The following is a 23,611-nucleotide window of genomic DNA, read 5'->3' as shown; positions in this document are numbered from 1 at the left end:
TGACTTAAAGTAATGGACTGTCGTTTCCCCTTTGCTGATGAGCTGTTCTTGCCATAAAATGGAATTTTACCCAATAGGGCCATCTTCTCTATACCACCCCTACCTTGTCACAACACAACTGATTGGTTCAAACAAATTAAGAAAGAATTTCCACATATTAAATTTGAAGGCACACCTGTTAATTTAAATGCATTCCAGGTAACTACCTCATGAAGCTGGTTGAGAGAATGCCAAGAGTATGCAAAGCTGTCAAAGGCAAAGAGTAGCTACTTTGAAGAATCTCAAATATATTTTTGTTTCACACCGCTTTGGTGACTACATTATTACATATGTGTTATTTCATAGTTCTGATGTCTTCACTATTATTCTACAATGTAGTAAATAGGAAACATAAGGAAAAACCCGTGAATGAGCAGGGGGTGTCCAAACTGTTGACTGGTACTGTGTGTGTACACACATACATTCTAAATTTTGGGCCCACTTAGAAATGTCTTTGTTTTGAAAGAAAAGCACACACACAAAAAAAAAAAGAGTCCATTAAAATAGCATCTAATTTATCAGAAATACAGTGTAGACTTTGTTAATGTTGTAAATGACAATTTTTTTAATGGAATATCTACATAGGCGTACAGAGGCCAATTATCAGCAACCATCACTCCTGTGTCCCAATGGCACACTGTGTTAGCTAATCCAAGTTCATTTTTAAAAGGCTAATTGATCATTAGAAAACACTTTTGCAATAATGTTAGCACAGCTCAAAACTGTTGTTCTGATTAAATAAGAAATAAAACTGGCCTTTAGACTAGTTGAGTATCTGGAGCATCAGCATTTGTGGGTTCGATTACAGGCACAAAATGGCCAGAAACAAATAACTTTCTTCTGAAACTCGTCAGTCTATTCTTGTTCTTTAGAAATGAAAGTCATTCTATGCAAGAAATTGCCAAGAAACTGAAGATCTCATACAAAGCTGTGTACTACTCCCTTCACAGAACAGCACAAACTGGCTCTAGTTAGAATAGAAAGAGGAGTGGGAGGCCCCGGTGCACAACTGAGCAAGAGGACAAGTACATTAGAGTGTCTAGTTTGAGAAACAGACGCCCCACAAGTCCTCAACTGGCAGCTTCATTAAATAGTACCCGTAAAACACCAGTCTCAACGGCGAAGAGGCGACTCCGGGATGCTGGCCTTCTATGCAGAGTAGCAAAGAAAAAGCCATATCTCAGACTGGCCAATAAAAGATTAAGATGGTCAAAAGAACACAGACACTGAACAGAGGAACTCTGCCTAAAATGCCAAACCTGTCAGATGGCAGATGAGAAATGCTCACTAACAGGGATGTAAACAAATTTGTGCACAACATTTGAGAGAAATAAGCTTTTTGTGCATACGGAACATTTCTGGGATGTTTTATTTCAGCTCATAAAACCAACACCATGTTGAATTTATATTTTTTTGTTCAATAATATATAAATATATACAGTTTATGACTATTTTTTTTAATCCTACGGGAGGTGGTCGTTGCCGTAGCAACCTTGAGTGAGTTAGTTCCTGAGTTCACTGGCGCATGTAGAGAGTGATGAGGCCTGCACGGTGGAGTTGTTGCCACAGTGTCATCTCCATCCTCATGTCGTGGTTAATGAAGAAACCCACTGGGTGATATTGGCGGTCGAAGTAGTGGTCAGAGTACTTCACATAGTCTGGAGTCATGAAGCCATACGCGTTCACCTGTTTTCCAACACGACGGACAGAAGGAGAGAGAGGTAGAGAGAAACAGGGGGAGGTGACAGAAGGAGAGAGAGGTAGAGAGAAACAGGGAGAGGGACAGAAGGAGAGAGAGGTAGAGAGAAACAGGGGGAGGTGACAGAAGGAGAGAGAGGTAGAGAGAAACAGGGGGAGGTGACAGAAGGAGAGAAAGGTAGAGAGAAACAGGGGGAGGTGACAGAGAGAGAGGTAGAGAGAAACAGGGAGAGGGACAGAAGGAGAGAGAGGTAGAGAGAAACAGGGAGAGGGACAGAAGGAGAGAGAGGTAGAGAGAAACAGGGAGAGGGACAGAAGGAGAGAGAGGTAGAGAGAAACAGGGAGAGGGACAGAAGGAGAGAGGTAGAGAGAAACAGGGAGAGGGACAGAAGGAGAGAGGTAGAGAGAAACAGGGGGAGGTGACAGAGAGAGAGGTAGAGAGAAACAGGGAGAGGGACAGAAGGAGAGAGAGGTAGAGAGAAACAGGGAGAGGGACAGAAGGAGAGAGAGGTAGAGAGAAACAGGGAGAGGGACAAAAGGAGAGAGAGGTAGAGAGAAACAGGGGGGGGTGACAGAAGGAGAGAAAGGTAGAGAGAAACAGGGGGAGGTGACAGAAGGAGAGAGAGGTAGAGAGAAACAGGGAGAGGGACAGAAGGAGAGAGAGGTAGAGAGAAACAGGGGGAGGTGACAGAAGGAGAGAAAGGTAGAGAGAAACAGGGGGAGGTGACAGAAGGAGAGAAAGGTAGAGAGAAACAGGGGGAGGTGACAGAAGGAGAGAGGTAGAGAGAAACATGGGGAGGTGGACAGAAGGAGAGAGAGGTAGAGAGAAACAGGGGGGAGGTGACAGAAGGAGAGAAAGGTAGAGAGAAACAGGGGGAGGTGACAGAAGGAGAGAGGTAGAGAGAAACAGGGGGAGGTGGACAGAAGGAGAGAGAGGTAGAGAGAAACAGGAGGGGGGACAGAGGTCAGTTGCTGCAGTCACAGCCTTTAAAAAAAAAAGTTGTATCTAGTGTTCCATGCCTCTAGAACAATGATTACCATATGGGCCTTTGCTTTCGGCAGTGATCGGAGCAGAATGTAGTATTTCTGTTTTACAGGGCTTTTGAAGCCTATCAGGGTCAGAGTAAATGCTGGCCAACTGAAGGGTCAGTGCAGTCATGTCCAGAGAGTTATTGTTTAATGGCTAGTCACTGGTGGGTGGTCCCGTACCTGGTCACAGGTGTGTATCGCAGCCAGCAGCATCACAGCACCTGTTGATGGACGGTAGATGTCCTTGTATTTGGTCTGCATGGCGTGGGCCCGGAGGAACCTACGACATGAAGCACAAAAGAGCATTTAGCAATACAGCTGGTCCACACATTAAAATAGTGTCCAAGAAAATTATCTTCAGGGATTTTGTCCTTTCCTAAAATGCCCTTGCTGGAGAAAAGGTTGTGGACAGACCAGACCTGGCTGCCACTTTTTCCTAGTTGAGAGGAGAGCTAACCCCACAGGCCTGATTAGTATGCACCCAAACAGAGTCATGGTATAATAATTACCTTTAAGTGTTAGATGGTGTGGGATGGAGTTCTGGCCTCCTTGGTGACATCACCAGGTGGTAAATGAGTTAATAGACCAATAAGAGAGATTCAAACCTTTCTGCCAATAACAGCTAGTCTTCCGTTTTCCCCCTCCCCACTCAGACCACTCCCAGAGAGTCTTAGCAAAATCCTCGTTTGAGAAATTTCTCTTTGCTAAGAAGCTATTCTTGTTTTCAATTCAAAAATTGTAAAAAAAAAAAAAATCACAGTAAGGTAATTATTTGACATGGAGATAAAAATGGGCACTGCCACTCAACCAGGGTTGGGATCAGTTACATTTCAATACAACAAAACATTCACAGAAGTGCACACACGTGTCATATTATTGGAACCTCAACATCAGAGGACCTCTTTAACCATTGTAGGAAGAGTTCTCGATCATAAAGTGGCTCCCCACCCAAAACAGTTGGGACTTCAAAAGGGGTTTCTTTCATACCTTTGTCCAGGTGTGTGTGTGTGTATAATCAGAGCTCAGCTGTGATTCGGATTAGCCACAACAACTCTCCTAAAGACTATGTGCTTTGTACTAAGATAACTCACTTCCCCCACTTATTTTATTTTTTGTTGTTGTTTTTTTACACACCTGTTTCTGATGTAGCGTATGAAATCTGGATGGTACATCTTCAACTTTTCTACGGTCACATTTCCTCCAAAGTATGTGGGAGGTCTAAAAAGGGAAAAACAAAAACAGATAACAGTATAGGGTAGCCTCGCGGTTAGAGTGTAGGGACGACAGGGTAGCCTCGCGGTTAGAGTGTAGGGACGACAGGGTAGCCTAGCGGTTAGAGTGTAGGGACGGCAGGGTAGCCTCGCAGTTAGAGTGTAGGGACGGCAGGGTAGCCTAGCGGTTAGTGTAGGGACGGCAGGGTAGCCTAGCGGTTAGAGTGTAGGGATGGCAGGGTAGCCTAGTGGTTAGAGCGTTGGACTAGTAACCGAAAGGTTGCAAGTTCGAATCCCCGAGCTGACAAGGTACAAATCTGTCGTTCTGCCCCTGAACAAGGCAGTTAACCCACTGTTCCTAGGCAGTCATTGAAAATTTGTTCTTTACTGACTTACCTAGTTAAATAAAAAATAAAGAAGGAATACTTGGGGATATTGAGGGTATTTAATTACAATGGAAATCCACATAGATGCTGTGTGGGGAATGAAATCAAAACTTCAGTGGAGCTTAACCCATCTTACGTTTTGCTCATTTCTGGTCCTCTTTCTACTGGAGTGTGTGTGGCAGCTGCTTTCATCAGCAGATAATCCCTGTCATGGTCTGGCAGGAAGACATAGCGTGTCTCCTACAGGATAAAGACAGAGAACGAGAGGAATGCATGATCAGACTATTAAAAAAAATGTAAATGAAAGTTAAGAGTTTGTCTGTAAAAGAATTAAAGAATGGAGGATGAAGTTTATTCCCAGTGAGTAAATGTGATCGTGAACCATCATCATCATCATCATGATGGAAGTGTTCACCTCAGAGAGCGGTGGTCCTCTGTAGCCCGCTCTGGCGTAGCTCCTCATGGAGTTACGGAGTGTGTTGGTGGAGAACGTGTAGAAGGATGTTCTGGAGCCCACATCCTGCTCAAAGCCTTTAATGACAGCTCCGTTGGTCCTGGAGTAACAACAGAAGCATGGAACAGAACTTTGTCAATAACCAATATAAACATTTAAATTTAATTAAAATAAAGTTGCTAGTTCGAATATCAGAGCCGACAAGGTGGAGAAAAAAAAAATCTGCCACCGTGCGCCTTTGAGGCACTTAACCAGAATTGCTTCAGGGGTGCTGGACAATGGTGACCCTGGCCATGACCTCACTCCCTGCGGCTGTCTCAGGGGGAGCTGGGATATACAAAGAAAACACATCTCTATTACATAATCCCTTGTGACAAAGCTCTTAAAAGAAAAGGATGGACAAAAAAAAATGAGTGGAATGGACTCTACCCACTACTGTTTTACCAAACTGTCAATATAACCACCTCTCAAATGATTATCTTTATACAACACAGGAACACTGTCAAAGACGACCAATTACAACACAGGACACACAGGAAGGAACACTGAACGACAACCACGGCATGAAGGAACATGAACACTGAACAATGACCCAAAACTCAGGTAACCACAGAAACCAGATGCATGCTTCATTCAACAGACTCTTGAGGAGCCCTTAAAATCGGCCATCCTGAATGACAAAATGAAACACAGGATGAAGGCCAACTGTACTAACATAACACACATTCCAAGGAACATCTTCCACTCAAGAAGGTCCAACCAGCCCCGCAGGCTATTGAGGAAGTCAAGACTAAACAAGAAGGTCCAACAAGCCCCGCAGGCTATTGAGGAAGTCAAGACTAAACAAGAAGGTCCAACCAGCCCCGCAGGCTATTGAGGAAGTCAAGTCTAAACAAGAAGGTGCAACCAGCCCCGCAGGCTATTGAGGAAGTCAAGACTAAACAAGAAGGACCAACCAGCCCCGCAGGCTATTGAGGAAGTCAAAACTAAACAAGAAGGTCCAACCAGCCCCGCAGGCTATTGAGGAAGTCAAGACTAAACAGGGTCAAAGACAGCATCTCACCTGAATACGTAGTCATGCTGGTCAATCTCGTGGCCTTTCTTTGAATCATTCAGAATCCCTCCGTTGCCCACGACAGCACAGCGGACACACCGTGAGCCGTTGCTACGACGATCCCAGTCATCAAACATGTGCCAGTTGGCTGACGTGTTGAGAACAGATAGGGTCGACACCAGAGCTGCAACAACAAATGCATTCCAATGTAATAAAATAACTGGTGAAGACAGCCAACCAACAGGTAAAATCTCTGCCTCGCGCACATTTCCAATGGACGACTACTACACTCAACTGTCAGTGTCTCGTCTCACTAGCTGGGAGGAGTGAGTAAAGTCCACGGGGTAAAAACAGTGGAATCATTCTATCGTTTACTCTTGTAGATGTGAGCTGATATGAGATTCCCATGCATCTGTGAAGTTGTGCAGATGTACTCAATCGACTGACCATAAAGGGTCGTGTTTCCCCATCTCTGAAGCCATATAACATCTTTATTGGGATGACCATGGATCATAGGGCACTGGAGTTAGACAGTGGCAGGCAACGATGTGGAACTGAATTGTTTGTCGTCAGCATGTGAAAATGATTTGTCAGCCAATTTTCAAACAATAGTTGGTATGGAGTAACACATTGAAACGTTCATGTCAACATGTATTGAAAGTACGTACTGTTAAAGTCGAGGTTTGCCCAGCCATGAGTCCCTGGATACTGACGGAGGCGCTGGTACTGTTCTAGAGTGGCATGCTTGGCCCACTGAAGCACAGGGATCCTGCCCAGATACCGTACCCCAAAATCTGTCTGGGGCACCCTGCTACGAATACTGTCTGGACAGTCCTGGATGGAATAACGTTCAGAAAGTTAAAGCTCATTTACTGTATTTCAATACAATTTCAAAACTCTAAAATACTATTTGGAGAACAGTGAAAACAAGTTAAAAAAAATGACCCCAGACATTATCACCTTGGCTGCTGCAGCTTCATTCACCTCAGTCTATCTACAAACACATGGCCTGTTAGCCATTAGCCGCTACACATTAACTCACATTAACTCAGCACTGGGTAGACCACGTGACGATGCCGCTACAACATTCTATGGCGATGACACAAAAGAGGGTGGCACAAGAGAACAGATTCTGGGAAACCTGTAATATGACATCATATCCTGTCATTGTCACGGTAGAGGGGGCAACAAACAAACAAAAAAACACCAGCACAACCTAATGTCCTTATAGAACAATAAGTGACTCAATATCAGCATCATTAAAACTGAACGAACGGTGTAATTTTACCATGCAGACCTGCAGTTACACAAAGGTCATTGTAAAGTGGGTGATTCAAGCACTGGATGCTGATTGGCTGACAGCCGTATACCATGGGTATGATTTTTTTATGTACTGCTCTAATTACGTTGGTAAACAGCTTATAATAGCAATAAGTCACCTCGGGGTTTTGTAGCATATTGCCAATATACAATAGCTAAGGGCTGTGTCCAGGCACTCTGCATTACACCCAAGAACCTCCCTTATCCCTCTGGCCTTACTGCTTATATTATATATAACTGTTATATATAATGTGCCACACAATATAATATGGACAGGACTCAAGATGTATTTTATTTTTTTTATTAAAAAAAAGGTTCCCGAACCTCTGTGTCCCCTCATAGCTACGGTCTTGTATCAAACGAGGCCATTTAGGTCTTCATCATCAGGGTAACTACTCACTGTTTCTGAGGAACACTGAATCATGGAAGGTCAACGAGTGGGAGAAAAGCAGACAAAGAGTTTGATAGGAGTTGTGCATACAACTGCACTAAACACAAAAAGGTAGAGATCAAGAGATTGCATTGAACCGTACAATCTCCAATGTTCCTTTACCACCCACATATGCTTCACATCTTCTTTGTCTTAGGAAAGAAACATGCCAATGAGAAACCACCAGTGGCCTCTCTGCCTGTCTCTCTCCACAGTGGAGAGTTCTCTGTTGTGGTCGACCGTATTTAGTCTATATTATAGGAAAAACAGGAAGCAGAATTCCTTTTAAACTGAAATGACTGTTTGTCAAATGAACCTCAGCCATTGTTCACATGAAAATGTACAATGTTCTTTCCTTGTCTCGGTTGACCATGTGATGACGCTGCAACATTCTTCTATAGTGATGACACAAGGAGGGTAGAGCAAGATAACACAGTCTGGGAAACATGTCATATATTTGCCATTATACACGAGCCCAAAGAAAACACTAGCCAGTTGTCACTGGCATTCATTCAACTAGACATCCCACGGCACGCAAACACCAGCCAACATTATTGCAGAACATGAAGTCCTTAGAACATCTGCGTGATTAACACTGAACTAGTGGTGGAATTTTACCATGCAGACCTGCAGTTAAATTAAAAAGGTAATTATTGAACTGGGTTTATTTCCACATAATGTAATATGGAGATTGCTTAAGATGGCCCAGAGCTTATCAAATTGCTGTATGAATTACACGTTGATGACCTTTTGGGTTGTGTGATCTGGTGGTTAACTAGAGTATCACTCATGTCATCTGACTGAGATTTAACAGATATCCACTGTCCTTATTTTATAACAAAGTGGGGCATTATTTTAAGTGCTTCCATGCTTCGTGTGTCTGGAAGTACAATCAGTCAGCATTGACTGCAAGGAGACCACAGGCCTTAAGGTCTCTGAAGTAGACAGCAATCACAACAAACACATGGAGTAACAGGAACAGCTCAGAAAAAGGAACTTCAACTCACTGTTTGAGGTGGGGCATCTTCACTGTAGTAGCTGTCGCCAATGAATGGTGGCTCTGTTGGTTTGGCGGACTTGAGGAGAGCACCTTTAAGATCAGAGCCCTTGGTAGTCCTGGCTCCAGGTTCTGTTGACGGTCTGACTCTGGCAGGGGATGTGGACTTCACCTTTAAACTTAAAGGTGTTGGTGGTGCGATAATAGTAGTATCTGACAGCGTATTGACAACAAGAGGTTCTTCAGGGTCATGTAACCTGGCAAGAGACAAAACACACACCTTCATCCACCTCTGGCCTGTTCGCCTCCCTACCACTGAGGAAGTACAGTTCCCGCTCAGCCCAGACAAAACTGTTCGCTGCTCTGGCCCCCCCAATGGTGGAACAAACTCCCTCACGATGCCAGGACAGCGGAGTCAATCACCACCTTCCGGAGACACCTGAAACCCCACCTCTTCAAGGAATACCTAGGATAGGATAAAGTAATCCTTCTCACCCCCCCCCTTAAATGATTTAGATGCACTATTGTAAAGTGGCTGTTCCACTGGATGTCAGAAGGTGAATTCACCAATTTGTAAGTCGCTCTGGATAAGAGCGTCTGCTAAATGACTTAAATGTAAATGTTAAATGTTAAGGTGACACCGGTTTCAGCTCTAACTGTCCTGGGTAATGTCAAATGTCGTTGTCTCCTGCTACCCAATTGTGGAAAAACTCACATATTTCTCTAACACAAACAAAAGTTCCTCAGTAACAGCTGAAATATGTTGATTCTGTATCCGACTCGGCAGAAACAGCACACGCTCTGTCAACTGTGGTCATGTGACCCAAATTGAGCAGAGAAGCTGAACCTAAAATGTCTTTCTATACATGATCTAGGGTTGAGCCTCGTCATTATAAAGTGTTGTCAGATTTCACCATTATTGAAATGTATTTTACACTAACCTACAACTTCTCTTCTTCTAATTTGTGGTCGAGTCTGGATTATGGATGACCCCAATTATTCGACTGGTCGATAGGCTTTCGTCGACCATTATTTTGTTGTCGTCGTCCGGGACAGCCCTAGTCTTGATTTATTCTGAGTAAAACAGTACGGAGAAGTGGTATGCTATTCAATGTGCCAATGGTAGAGCTGCATCGTGTTTGGTAGGGAAAGACAATCGTTCGTCTCATAAAATTACCTGTATCCTCCACATTGATGTTGGCCAAGTGCACTTCTATTAAATAAACAATAAGGCCTGATTGTGTCTGGATGTATTTTCAGTACAACAAAATGCCAAAGAGCTCTACAGAGTAATATTGCCCCAATGCACTGAGTCATATCTGGACCTGTGTCCTCCAGTCATTTAATGAAGAACAAAAGGTAAGAAACCAAAATTGGATTAGGGCGTAACCGATACCTGTGACAATCTGAGATCAAAAAGGTGATAGTCGCCACCAGGAAATACAACTGAAGGACTGATGCATCATGGACTATGCATTCTCTCATAAGAGGCTCTCGAGCAGACAGAAAAAAACGATGGTTGATGTAAAAAAAAAATCCCCCTTTTCCACAGAAATGCTAATGTTTTTGTCGTGCAATAGCAGAAATCCCCTTCTCCATAAACTGTTCATTCATCATTCCCCGGCCTGTCTAAATACAGTGATCTCCATGTGTTAATAGACGATGAACCCAAAGCAAAAATGCATTTGGAGAGACAGTTTGGAACAAAAAGGAGTGGCAGAACAGGCCGATTTCAAATAACTGTCATTCAGATAGAAATCACTGAATAGGTGAATGGCAGGGAGGGAGGCAGAGGAGGGAGGGAGACAGACAGAGACAGACAGGCAGAGAGGCAGAGACAGACAGGCAGCGAGGCAGACAGGCAGAGTGGCAGAGACAGACAGGCCATCAAAATGACAGACCTGCTGAACCTTAAACCACTCAAACGTATGATTTAGTCTCCAAATTAGACCTCTCACAGCGAGAGAAATACAGCTGCTTCCACTACTCTGACATTACTACCAGGCTGACATTTCACATGTAACCCCATTCTGTTGCTCTCTCTGGTTTTAATGTTAGCCCAGCTGCTTGTGTGTGGCTACATTGATGACTTGCAGGAAGACAGCGTTTGATTTTAAAAAATCTCACGGTTTAAATCTCCATGATCTCAGGCAGGTGAACCATGTCCCTCTGTACGACTAGTCATTTGGCAAACCGAGCAACCAGGAAGATTTTCAATAAATAAATATAAAAAAGGTAGAAAGAATAGACAGTATATACATTAATTCCACTAGTTCAGCCTTTAAATAAATTAAAATCCCTCCGAATCTTTGCTTTTGAATTACACAACACACTAATCATTTAACATTCTCAGACAGTAGCTAGGGTTCCATCCAATTGGTGACAGATTATTGAATTATTATTATTATTTGTTTAACGAGGCAAGTCAATTAAAAACAAATTCTTATTTACAATGACAACCCACTGTTCCCCGGTAGGCTAACTGCCTTGTTCAGGGGCAAAACAAGAGATTTTTACCTTGTCAGCTCGGGGATTTGATCTAGCAACCTTTCGGTTACTGGCCCAACGCTCTAACCCTTAGGCTACCTGCCGCCCAATATTCAAGCAAATATTCTATTTAAAAAATTCCATCGCATTTCAACTCTGCCAATAGTTGTCACAAAAACTGTTGGGTTAAATAGCAAATGTGACTATTCTGGTCTTGTCAAGTGTGCTTTAGTCAACAGCTGGCAGATACAGTGCAGGTAGGCAGTGCAGGTAGGCAGTGCAGGTAGGCTGTGCAGGTAGGCTTTGTGGGATATTTGTATTTATTATGGATCCCCATTATGTGCTGCCAAAGCCGCAGCAAATCATCCCGGGGTCCAGCAAAAATAAGGCCGTTTATACACCTTTAAAAACATTACAATACGTTCACAACACACCGCACTCAGGCCCCTAGTCTACATGAGATTATTATGGATAAGTGCGAGACTATTTAAAAAGTGTCAAACGGCAGTCAAGCATTGATCATCATGTCACCTTATTAAAGGCCTTTGATGTGAATTGGAAAAGGAGCATCACGATCGAGTGCTTTCACCACCCGATGAAGCTCATCATAAACTATTGAACCTGTAGCCTTCTGAACTGTTTCCCCAGGTTATGATGTTTCTTATATTAATATTTGCTTATAAAAAAAGGCATTTCTGCCTCCATTTCTCACACAACACTTTTTTTTTTTTACAGACACAAAAAGATCCCCACCATGTCAAATGAAACAAATGATTTTGTCGGCATTAAGAAAATTATACCGAAACTTTGCCGTTTCCGTCACAGCTGTCGTGATATTAATTGATACGGTATAACTTCACTCACAAACTGTGAATGGAAACATTGTTAGAGGTAATATTTAATATGTATAATAGGTAATATTTTCCGTCAGGAGTTTTAGATTGTTGCGTCGTTGCTGGTTTACCTCTTGGGTTCCTGTGTGTACCAGATGCCAGGGAATTGTGTCAGGTTCAGGTTGTCCATGTGCCAGGTGATCTCAAGGTTCAAATAGATGAAATAGATGACTGGCAGGAAGCTGACACCCAGGAAGCACAGCCATAGCCTCCTCTGGAGCCCTATGCTCGTCATCGTGGACCTGAGCCTGAGCAGCCGGCTGCGTGTGTGCACTCTACCCTCCATTGAGGAGGAATGTGGGGAGTAACCAATGTCCTTCTGAGGAGGATGTTCGGGTTTTCAGGGGAGCAACGAGGAAAGAGACGAGGGCTGGAGTTGACTGTAAAATGAGTCCACAGAGGTGCACACAACTCTGGGGCCGCTCTTACCACATGACAGTCTGGAGAGACAGAGAGAGGAGAAACGTACATAGATCAAATGGAGAGAGCAAACTTTACCTCACCGTGTCAACAGAGCTGCTCCCAATAATCCCTTTTAAATTAAACCTTTGACCACAAAAATACAGTCTCTGTATTCTTTCAGATCCCTCTATTTTAGGGGCAGATGGGTATTTACTTTGGACTGTTCATTGCCACTGATGGCTCATGATACAGGAACTCCTTGAACAGGTGAAGCCTTCATCCTCCCAGAACAATACAGTGATGGCAGAGTAACTGTCAAAAGGTGCCAACTCTGACAACCCCGCTCAAACCTGTTAAACACCGCTCAAACCTGTTTAACCCTGCTCAAACGTACTAACCCCGCTCAACCCTGATAAACCCACTAACCCTAAACCAGACAAGAAGAGGGTCATGATGACTGACTTGTGATAAGTCAAATAACATGTTATTGGTCACACACACACGTAGCAGATGTTATTGCGGGTGTAGTAAAATGCTTGTGTTCCTAGCTCCAACAGTACAGTCATATCTAACAATTCACAAATCTAAAAAGTAAAACAATGGGATTAAGAAATATATAAATAGTAGGATGAGCAATGTCAGAGTGGCATTGATTAAAACATAGTAGAATACAGTATTTACATATTGGATGAGTAAAGCAGTATGTGAACATTATTAAAGTGACGAGTGTTCCATTATTAAAGTGACCAGTGTTCCATTATTAAAGTGACGAGTGTTCCATTATTATAGTGACGAGTGTTCCATTATTATAGTGACGAGTGTTCCATTATTATAGTGACGAGTGTTCCATTATTATAGTGACGAGTGTTCCATTATTATAGTGACGAGTGTTCCATTATTATAGTGACGAGTGTTCCATTATTATAGTGACGAGTGTTCCATTATTAAAGTGACTAGTGTTCCATTATTATAGAGACGAGTGTTCCATTATTATAGTGACGAGTGTTCCATTATTAAAGTGACCAGTGATTCCATGTCTATGTACATTTACATTTAAGTCATTTAGCAGACGCTCTTATCCAGAGTACACTGCTCAAAAAAATAAAGGGAACACTAAAATAACACATCCTAGATCTGAATGAATGAATATATTCTTATTAGATAATTTTTTCTTTACATAGTTGAATGTGCTTACAACAAAATCACACAAAAATTCTCAATGGAAATCAAATTTATTAACCCATGGAGGTCTGGATTTGGAGTGACACTCAAAATTAAAGTGGAAAAGCACACTACAGGCTGATCCAACTTTGATGTAATGTCCTTAAAACAAGTTAAAATGAGGCTCAGTAGTGTGTGTGGCCTCCACGTGCTTGTATGACCTCCCTACAATGCCTGGGCATGCTCCTGACGAGGTGGTGGATGGTCTCGTGAGGGATCTCCTTCCAGACCTGGACTAAAGCATCCGCCAACTCCTGGACAGTCTGTGGTGCAACATGGTGTTGGTGGATGGAGCGAGACATGATGTCCCAGATGTGCTCAATTGGATTCAGGTCTGGGGAACGGGCGGGCCAGTCCATAGCATCAATGCCTTCCTCTTGCAGGAACTGCTGACACACTCCAGCCACATGAGGTCTAGCATTGTCTTGCATTAGGAGGAACCCAGGGCCAACCGCACCAGCATATGGTCTCACAAGGGGTCTGAGGATCTCATCTCGGTACCTAATGGCAGTCAGGCTACCTCTGGCGAGCACATGGAGGGCTGTGCGGCCCCCCAAAGAAATGCCACCCCACACCATGACTGACCCATCGCCAAACCGGTCATGCTGGAGGATGTTGCAGGCAGCAGAACGTTCTCCACGGCATCTCCCGACTCTGTCACGTGCTCAGTGTGAACCTGCTTTCATCTGTGAAGAGCACAGGGTGCCAGTGGCGAATTTGCCAATCTTGCACGGTGTTGGGCTGTAAACACAACCACCACCTGTGGACGTTGGGCCCTCATACCACCCTCATGGAGTCTGTTTCTGACCGTTTGAGCAGACACTTGCACATTTGTGGCCTGCTGGAGGTCATTTTGCAGGGCTCTGGCAGTGCTCCTCCTGCCCCTCCTTGCACAAAGCCAGAGGTAGCGGTCCTGCTGCTGGGTTGTTGCCCTCCTACAGCCTCCTCCACGTCTCCTGATGTATTGGCCTGTCTCCTGGTAGCGCCTCCATGCTCTGGACACTACGCTGACAGACACAGCAAACCTTCTTGCCACAGCTCGCATTGATGTGCCATCCTGGATGAGCTGCACTACCTGAGCCACTTGTGTGGGTTGTAGACTCCGTCTCATGCTACCACTAGAGTGAAAGCACCGCCAGCATTCAAAAGTGACCAAAACATCAGCCAGGAAGCATAGGAACTGAGAAGTGGTCTGTGGTCCCCACCTGCAGAACCACTCCTTTATTGGGGGTGTCTTGCTAATTGCCTATAATTTCCACCTGTTGTCTATTCCATTTGCACAACAGCATGTGAAATTTATTGTCAATCAGTGTTGCTTCCCAAGTGGACAGTTTGATTTCACAGAAGTGTGATTGACTTGGAATTACATTGTGTTGTTTAAGTGTTCCCTTTATTTTTTGGAGCAGTGTACATAGGGCAGCAGCCTCTAAGGTGCAGGGTTGAGTGGAAGCCGGGTGGAAGCCGGCTAGTGATGGTTATTTAACAGTGATGGCCTTGAGATAGAAGCTGTTTTTCAGTGTCTCGGTCCCAGCTTTGATGCACCTGTACTGACCTTGCCTTCTGAATGATAGTGGGGTGAACAGGCAGTGGCTCGGGTGGTTGATGTCCTTGATTATCATTTTAGGCTTCCTATGACATTGGGTGCAGTAGGTGTCCTGGAGGGCAGGCAGTGTGCCCCCGGTGATGAGTTGGGCAGACCTCACCACCCTCGAGAGAGCCCTGCAGTTGCATGGAGGTACAGTTGCCGTACCAGCCGGTGATACAGCCCGACAGGATGCTCTCAATTGTACATATTAAAGTTTGTGAGGGTCGTCGGGGCCAAGAAGGAATTTCTTCAGCCTCATGTCTGTGTGGGATGACAATTTCATAATGTCAGTGATGTGTACGCCGAGGAACTTGAAGATTTCCATCTTCTCCACTACGGTCCCGTCGATGTAGATAGGGGGTGTGCGCCCTCTGCTGTGTCCTGAAGTCCACGATCAGTCCCTTTGTTTTGTTGACGTTGAGGGAGAGGTTATTTTTCTGCCACAAGTACTGGAAACACCAGGAAACCAGAATCACATCTCTACTCTGAGGAAATGTCTCTGTCCCAAGTGGCTCGGGTCAAAAGTAGTGGACTATATATAGAAATAAAACAATGTAAAAAAAAAAAAAAAGGGCCTTTGGAGTTCAATGTATTGTTCACATGCTCCTCCCCCTGGCTGTGACGAACCACGAGGAACGTTTTGAATGTCAACAGTTACTCTGATAGTAAAATCATTAGCACCTGTATGAGAACACGCACTTCTATACCTCATCTGTCACCTCCCTCTGACTACAATGACATGGTAAACACAGTGCGGGGCGGAGAACATGGCCTTCGAGCACTACATTCTGTTCTGATTGGATTTACATGAGTGAAACACATACTCTTTAACATCAGATTAACCTTGTCTGTTTACCCTAGCCTTGGGATGTGGAGTGGCCAAAGCCACATTCCTGCTTCATGTGGCAGTGCAGCCATTAGCATACTGTAACATTTAGACTAATAAAAGAAAGATAGCAATACAAACTATACAGGAGCTTCTCATCTAAAACCATACCGCACAGCGTTGCGCACTTGATCAATGCCACGATTCAAAAGAGTATGGATATTATAAAAGCCTTTAAATTTTCAATTGGGCTAAAAGAGAAAATAAATAAATATATATATAGCCTACTGGTATTAAAGGTCATTCTTGCAGGGGCATGTGATGTGGGAGAGCGATTGTCTATATGCTGTACCACTCAGAGAGGGGTATGTGGGGTACAGTAGATGACTCACGCACTACCTCCAGAGGTATTGTGGCAGAATCGAGAATGATAGAGAACTTTAGTGGCCCAAAGTCTGTATTAGCATGGGCAGTGCCATTGAGTGCTTCCCCCACTTTAATGTAGTCAACTGGGTGGGACTTCCAATTCATTGGCTGATCCCTCCTGGTGACCCTGTTGAAGTCATGTCCAACCAGGTCACCAGGAGGGATCAGACAATTATGAAGAAAATGGACTACTTAAAAAAAAAAAAATGAAGGTAGCCTCAAATGGCACTACTCATTCTGTCACATATCCTAGAATGACACAAAAGGTTGAGTCTGTGTGTGGGAGACATCTGTTACGGTCATATCTCCACGTTACAGTGCTTGTAAACAAGACAGACGTCCACCTCCGGAGGGAGTGTGGGAGACAGCTACACCCCCCTCTGGAGTTAGCCCTCTCGCATGGTCCGGACACCTGTGTGGTTTACTGAGGAAGTGGAGTTTGGTTAGATGGCAGCATCCATAGCTGTATGGCTGTGGAACGGTTACATTCTGTCTCGCTGATTATATATATATATTTTTTAAAGACCATATATTTCCAAGCCACTTATCGCATGCGTTGATTATCAATGTTAAAACACAGTTTTGAGATTGTAGTTCACATGAGCCAGTCGTTGGGCTGATGGATGAAAACTGTAGGGAGAAGGAAGAATGCGTTCAGCTGTCCTGGATTCAGTTTGTGTTGTCAAAGTAGTGTAGAGTAAATCTTTGAAAAACATACCAAAATATAATGAATTCATCAGTAAACATTTAATCAAACTACTGTAAGACGGAGGTCATTAAAATGTCAACTATGTACTTTCCCTGACTTATTCCTCAGTGTTTGTTTGAAGATAGATGACCGGGGAATGGAAGGAAAACCTTGATCCGCAGATTAGCCCTGTTCAACACATCTGTGAAAACTTTGACATTTGGTGGAGAATAGAGACAGCAAACATTTGACCTTAAAGGTCTTAAAATTTATTTTATAAATCTTGGCTGTGCTGTCACATTTTGTTTTCCATTCAGTTGAATAATGATGATAATAAAATACTTTCCCCTCTTTTGATTTAATTCTCCTAAAAATCTGAATGAATCCTAAGAAGAAGAAAAAAGCTCTAAACTTGATGGTATTTGTTAAAGTTCATGTTTTGCACCGATTACCATGATCACCCTCAGAGAAACAGCAAGTCACTACTCTGAGATCTCTCTCCTCCCTTTTCACAACACAAAGCTAAACATTGAAAATAAAAAGTTAAAATGTCCCCATATCCACTTACCTGTGACGAGTCTTCTTTAGTGACAGTTATCTGTCTGCATAGTAGGAGAGTAGCGACAGTAGAAAGTCATCTAAACCAGAAGAACTCTTTGACTAATAGACCGGAGCGCCGGCACAGCACAGCATGGGCGGGACGATTGTGAAATGAGCAACAGATGCTGGCAATTGGGAGAGAGGGAACATTTACTACGGGGTGTAATCATTAGTCCAAACCGTTTTGTTTTGCAACGAAAACTATCGTTTCTATTTGACAAATTCACCAAGGTCCAGCCCTGTTTCGTTCTCTTTAGTTCCTAGTGAATACACCCCGGACTACAATAAAGTCAGACGTGAGACGACAGCTTTAGAGGAATAGCGTTGCTATGGTCACAATGGCTGTGTTCACACAGGCAGCACAATTCTGATATTTATTCCACAAAAAAATTAACTGTCCAGGGCAGAGGTGTCATGCCAACTGGGGGCTAGTGCCCACTCAGATTTGTTAATTAAAAATGTTTTACAAATAAAAATGATACTTTAGTTTTTGTTTTTCTGTAGTACTACTAGCCACGGAGCATTTTTGTGGAGTTGGCTTGAGATAGCCCAGATGTGAGATTGGGAACCTAACAAGCTACCAAGAAGCCATTTAAGGCTATCAATCAAGTTAGAGTAGCTAGCTTGTCTAAAGCCTTGTTCACATTGACAGTTTGAAGTGACTCAAAGCTATTTTTTTTGCATATCTGATTCAAATCTGTTCTCTTTCCTGCAGTCTGACCAGCCAAAATGCACATTGAATCGGATATTCCAAGCCAGCTTTGTAGGTTGTTTGACGTCAGATAGAAATTTGATTCCTGGCCATGAGACTTCTTTGAACGGGAAAATCTGATTTATTTGCCCTCAAGTAAAAGTGGCATAACTTGTTGCTTGCTAGCTACTCCGTTAACAGTTTGACAAGAACGTGTGGTAGCTAACTAGCGTGTTTAAGATGGCGCCGAAGCACATGGCTGACGTTTTACATTCTCCCAACCAGTTGTGCTATTTTGTTATTTGTTTGCATTTTGTGTAACTTGTTTTATAACTTGTCGTGTACATAATGTTGCTACTACTGTTTCTTATGACCGAAAATAACTTCTGGCGTTCAGAAAAGCGATCACTGACCACGGACTGGAAGAAACGTTTTCTTTACACGAGTTCGACGAGAAGGATATCCTGCTTTCACTGGAACAGGCCCAAATCCACACTATTTGCGTGAAGAAAAGACGCCGGAAAAGGGTCCGCAGATCGGGCAGCCTTCTGAGAATCCAGGGGGTGAGCGAGTAAAATCCCACTGCCATCCGCTCTTCTTGCTAACGTGCAATCATTGGAAAATAAAATTGATGACCTACGATTAAGATTATCCTACTAGCGGGACATTAAAAACTGTAACATCTTATGTTTCACCGAGACGTGGCTGACCGACGAAACGGACAATATAAAGCTAGCAGGATTTTCGACAAGGGGTGGGGGTGTGTGTCTATTTGTCAATAACAGCTGGTGCGCGATGTCTAATATTAAAAAAGTCTTGAGGTATTGCTCGCCTGAGGTAGAGTACCTAATGATAAGCTGTAGACCACACTATCTACCAAGAGAGTTCTCATCTGTATTATTCGTAGCTGACTATTTACCACCACAGAACTAAGCTGGCACTAAGACCACTCTCAACCAACTCTATAAGGCCATAAGCAAAGAAGAAAATGCTCACCCAGAAGCGGCGCTCCTAGTGGCCGGGGACTTTAATGCAGGCAAACTTAAATCAGTTTTAACACATTTTTACCAGCATGTCACATGTGCAATCAGATGGAAAAAAACTCTAGACCACCTTTACTCCACACACAGAGATGCATAAAAAGCTCTCCCTCGCCTTCCATTTGGCAAATTAGACCATAATTATATCCTCCTGATTCCTGCTTACAAGCAAAAATTAAAACAGGAAGTACCAGTGACTCGCTCAACACGGAAGTGGTCAGATGAGATGGATGCTACACTACAGGACTGTTTTACTAGCACAGACTGGAATATGTTCCAGGATTCATCCAATGGCATTGAGGAGTACACCACTTCATTCATCGGCTTCATCAATAAGTGCATCGATGATGTCGTCCCCACAGTGACTGTACGTACAGTTGAAGTCGCAAGTTTACATACACTTAGGCTGTAGTCATTAAAACTTGTTTTTCAACCACTCCGCAAATTTCTTCTTAACAAACTATACTTTTGCAAAGTCGGTTAGGACATTACTTTGTGCATGACACAAGTAATTTTTTTAACAATTGTTTACAGACAGATTATTTCACTTACAATTCACTGTATCACAATTCCAGTGGGTCAGAAGTTTACATACACCAAGTTGACTGTGCCTTTAAACAGCTTGAAGAAATCCAGAAAATGATGTCATGACTTTAGAAGCTTCTGATCGGCTGAATGACATCATTTGAGTCAATTGGAGGTGTACCTGTGGATGTATTTCAAGGCCTACCTTCAAACTCAGTGCCTCGTTGCTTGACATCATGGGAAAATCAAAAGAAATCAACCAAGACCTCAGAAAAAAACTTTTAGACCTCCACAAGTCTGGTTCATCCTTGGGAGCAATTTCCACATGCCTGAAGGTACCACGTTCATCTGTACAAACAATAGTACGCAAGTATAAACACCATGGGACCACTCAGCCGTTATACCGCTCAGGAAGGAGACGCGTTCTGTCTCCTAGAGATGAACATACTTTGGTGCAAAAAGTGCAAATCAATCCCAGAACAACAGCAAAGGACCTTGTGAAGATGCTGGAGGAAACAGGTACAAAAGTATCTATAGCCACAGTAAAACGAGCACTACATCGATATGACCTGAAAGGCCGCTCAGCAAGGAAGAAGCCACTGCTCCAAAACCGCTATGAAAAAAGCCAGACTATGGTTTGCTACTGCACATGGGGTCAAAGATCATACTTTTTGGAGAAATGTCCTCTGGTCTGATGAAACAAAAATAGAACAGAATAGAACAAAAATAGAACAGTTTGGCCATACTGACCATCGTTGTGTTTGGAGGAAAAGAAGGAGGCTTGCAAGCCGAAGAATACCATCCCAACCATGAAGCAAGGGGGTGGCAGCATCATGTTGTGGGGGTGCTTTGCTGCAGGAGGGACTGGTGCACTTCACAGAAAAGATGGCATCATGAGGCATCTTGAGCAACATCTCAAGACATCAGTCAGGAAGTTAAAGCTTGGTCGCAAATGGGTCTTCCAAATGGACAATGACCCCAAGCATACTTCCAAAATTGTGGCGAAAGGGCTTAAGGACAACAAAGTCAAGGTATTGGAGTGGCCATCACAAAGCCCTGACCTAATCCTTTGTGGGCAGTACTGAAAAAGCGTGTGCGAGCAAGGAGACCTACAAACTTGACTTAGTTAAACCAGCTCTGTCAGGAGGAATGGGCCGAAATTCCCCCAAATTATTGATTTAAGCTTGTGGAGGGCTACCCCGAAACGTTTGACCCAAGTTAAACAATTTAAAGGCAATGCTACTAAGTACTAATTGAGTCTTCTGACGCACTGGAAATGTGATGAAAGATATAAAATCTTAAATAAGTCTCTCTACTATTATTCTGACATTTCATATTCTTAAAATAAAGTGGTGATCCTAACTGACCTAAACTGGGAATTTTTACTAGGATTAAATGTCAGGAATTGTGAAAAACTGAGTTTAAATGTATTTGGCTCAGGTGAATGTAAACTCCCGACTTCAACTGTAGATGCCTATAGTGGCTACAGTATGCAAATGCATCCAGGTTAATAGACCTATTGTTTTCTGTACTGAGTATAGAAAACAGGCAGTCTTTCCTGAGACATTGTGCATTATACTGTATGTCCATTGCACTGGACACAAATTAAACTCTTGAACGATCCATGCCGAGACATACCAGATATAAGGGACTGTTGATATTGCAACCACACAACTCAAACAATGATTCACCAGTAAGAACTAAATCGTAAACCGTTTTTTTTGTTCAAGTCCTCAAGAACTGTTGTCTGCTAAATATGATAATCTGCTAAAGATGATAATCCAGACAACCTGTCCCCAGAGCTTCCTATACAGTTCATCTCTTTCCATAACGTTGTGAGGCCGGTGTTGTGCCGAAAATCTCCCCCTGCCAGAATCCCCCCCCCCCCTTCGCATTCTTCATTACTGTGACTTGCTTGCTAGTTCCGATTTCTGCTCTTCACTATGTTCTCAGTTTAGCAGGCATTTCACTGATTTTAGGAAGCAGATTTTTTTTTTGTCTGCAGTTTTCGGTTTGGCGATTTGTTCCAAGTGTATGTGGTGGTTCTAGCAGGCGCCCTTCAGCGCCCGCGGTCGCTCCCGCCCAGACCCGGTGACAAGATGTCGCCCGGACCGAAATTCGCTACTGATTTGTATTAGTCTATAAATAAATCTCTTTGCCAAAATTCGTCATCCCTCCCATATCTTATTCGACTAGTATTTCTGAAAGGGTAAGGATAATAACTCAGCCATAGTTGTTCTGGAATGTTTATTGATTGCCAACATTTTACTCCCTCCTCTATGTTTTAATATAACACACATACATTAATTATTCATTTTGGTTGTGAAGTTTGTTCTATAGAAAGTACTAGACTCTGATGTGTGCCACAGAAACTAGTTGACTCAAGCCACAAAATGAAGGGAATTCTGGCAGTGGGAAGGTTTTCGGCACAACACCGGCAATTTAGAATGAGAGGCTCAATTAAAGACGTTGCAGTACCGGTGGTCTTTGATGTACGACTCCCTTCTGCCCAGTTTCCCGGATGTTGCTACGGCAATCAAGCTGTTTTTTTATCATCCTTGTAATTGCCTGCGGAGAGATCGTTTTCTAAACGTAAACTCATAATGAACTACCTAAAAGACATTAGGCTGTCATTTAACATTACATTTAAGTCATTTAGCAGACGCTCTTATCCAGAGCGACTTACAAATTGGTGAATTCACCTTCTGACATCCAGTGGAACAGCCACTTTACAATAGTGCATCTAAATCATTAAGGGGGGGGGTGGTGAGAAGGATTACTTATCCTATCCTAGGTATTCCTTGAAGAGGTGGGGTTTCAGGTGTCTCCGGAAGGTGGTGATTGACTCCGCTGTCCTGGCGTCGTGAGGGAGTTTGTTCCACCATTGGGGGGCCAGAGCAGCGAACAGTTTTGACTGGGCTGAGCGGGAACTGTACTTCCTCAATGGTAGGGAGGCGAGCAGGCCAGAGGTGGATGAACGCAGTGCCCTTGCTTGGGTGTAGGGCCTGATCAGAGCCTGGAGGTACTGCGGTGCCGTTCCCCTCACAGCTCCGTAGGCAAGCACCATGGTCTTGTAGCGGATGCGAGCTTCAACTGGAAGCCAGTGGAGAGAGCGGAGGAGCGGGGTGACGTGAGAGAACTTGGGAAGGTTGAACACCAGACGGGCTGCGGCGTTCTGGATGAGTTGTAGGGGTTTAATGGCACAGGCAGGGAGCCCAGCCAACAGCGAGTTGCAGTAATCCAGACGGGAGATGACAAGTGCCTGGATTAGGACCTGCGCCGCTTCCTGTGTGAGGCAGGGTCGTACTCTGCGGATGTTGTAGAGCATGAACCTACAGGAACGGGCCACCGCCATGATGTTGGTTGAGAACGACAGGGTGTTGTCCAGGATCACGCCAAGGTTCTTAGCGCTCTGGGAGGAGGACACAATGGAGTTGTCAACCGTGATGGCGAGATCATGGAACGGGCAGTCCTTCCCCGGGAGGAAGAGCAGCTCCGTCTTGCCGAGGTTCAGCTTGAGGTGGTGATCCGTCATCCACACTGATATGTCTGCCAGACATGCAGAGATGCGATTCGCCACCTGGTCATCAGAAGGGGGAAAGGAGAAGA

General features: G+C 43.8%; 1 protein-coding gene across 1 annotated transcript; it reads right to left on the bottom strand.

Annotated features, from left to right (window-relative positions):
• Positions 1-537: 537 nt before the first annotated feature.
• On the bottom strand, positions 538-17,838 carry LOC135523398 (alpha-N-acetylgalactosaminide alpha-2,6-sialyltransferase 2-like). Its single transcript, XM_064950041.1, has 10 exons — positions 17,715-17,838; positions 12,070-12,438; positions 8,629-8,875; positions 6,540-6,705; positions 5,881-6,055; positions 4,779-4,917; positions 4,500-4,603; positions 3,901-3,984; positions 2,947-3,046; positions 538-1,725 (listed from the first exon to the last, which is right to left on the bottom strand). The coding sequence occupies exons 2-10, from the start codon at positions 12,282-12,284 to the stop codon at positions 1,555-1,557; spliced, it is 1,401 nt and encodes a 466-aa protein (XP_064806113.1). The 5' UTR covers positions 12,285-12,438; positions 17,715-17,838; the 3' UTR covers positions 538-1,554.
• Between the last annotated feature and the right edge of the window lie 5,773 nt (positions 17,839-23,611).

Source organism: Oncorhynchus masou, chromosome 31 (assembly GCF_036934945.1).
Source record: "Oncorhynchus masou masou isolate Uvic2021 chromosome 31, UVic_Omas_1.1, whole genome shotgun sequence".
Taxonomy (NCBI): domain Eukaryota; kingdom Metazoa; phylum Chordata; class Actinopteri; order Salmoniformes; family Salmonidae; genus Oncorhynchus; species Oncorhynchus masou.
The sequence above is the reverse complement of the archived record's forward strand: the minus strand, read 5'-3'. Positions and strand labels throughout refer to the sequence as shown.

Excerpts from the sequence above, each read along its gene's own strand:
- LOC135523398 (XM_064950041.1), bottom strand. The coding sequence starts at position 12,284 with ATGGAGGGTAGAGTGCACACACGCAGCCGGCTGCTCAGGCTCAGGTCC. Across the intron at positions 3,985-4,499 it reads GGACCAGAAATGAGCAAAAC|ACCTCCCACATACTTTGGAG; the intron begins GTAAGATGGGTT and ends TTCCCTTTTTAG. Across the intron at positions 3,047-3,900 it reads ATACGCTACATCAGAAACAG|GTTCCTCCGGGCCCACGCCA; the intron begins GTGTGTAAAAAA and ends TTCATGTCGTAG.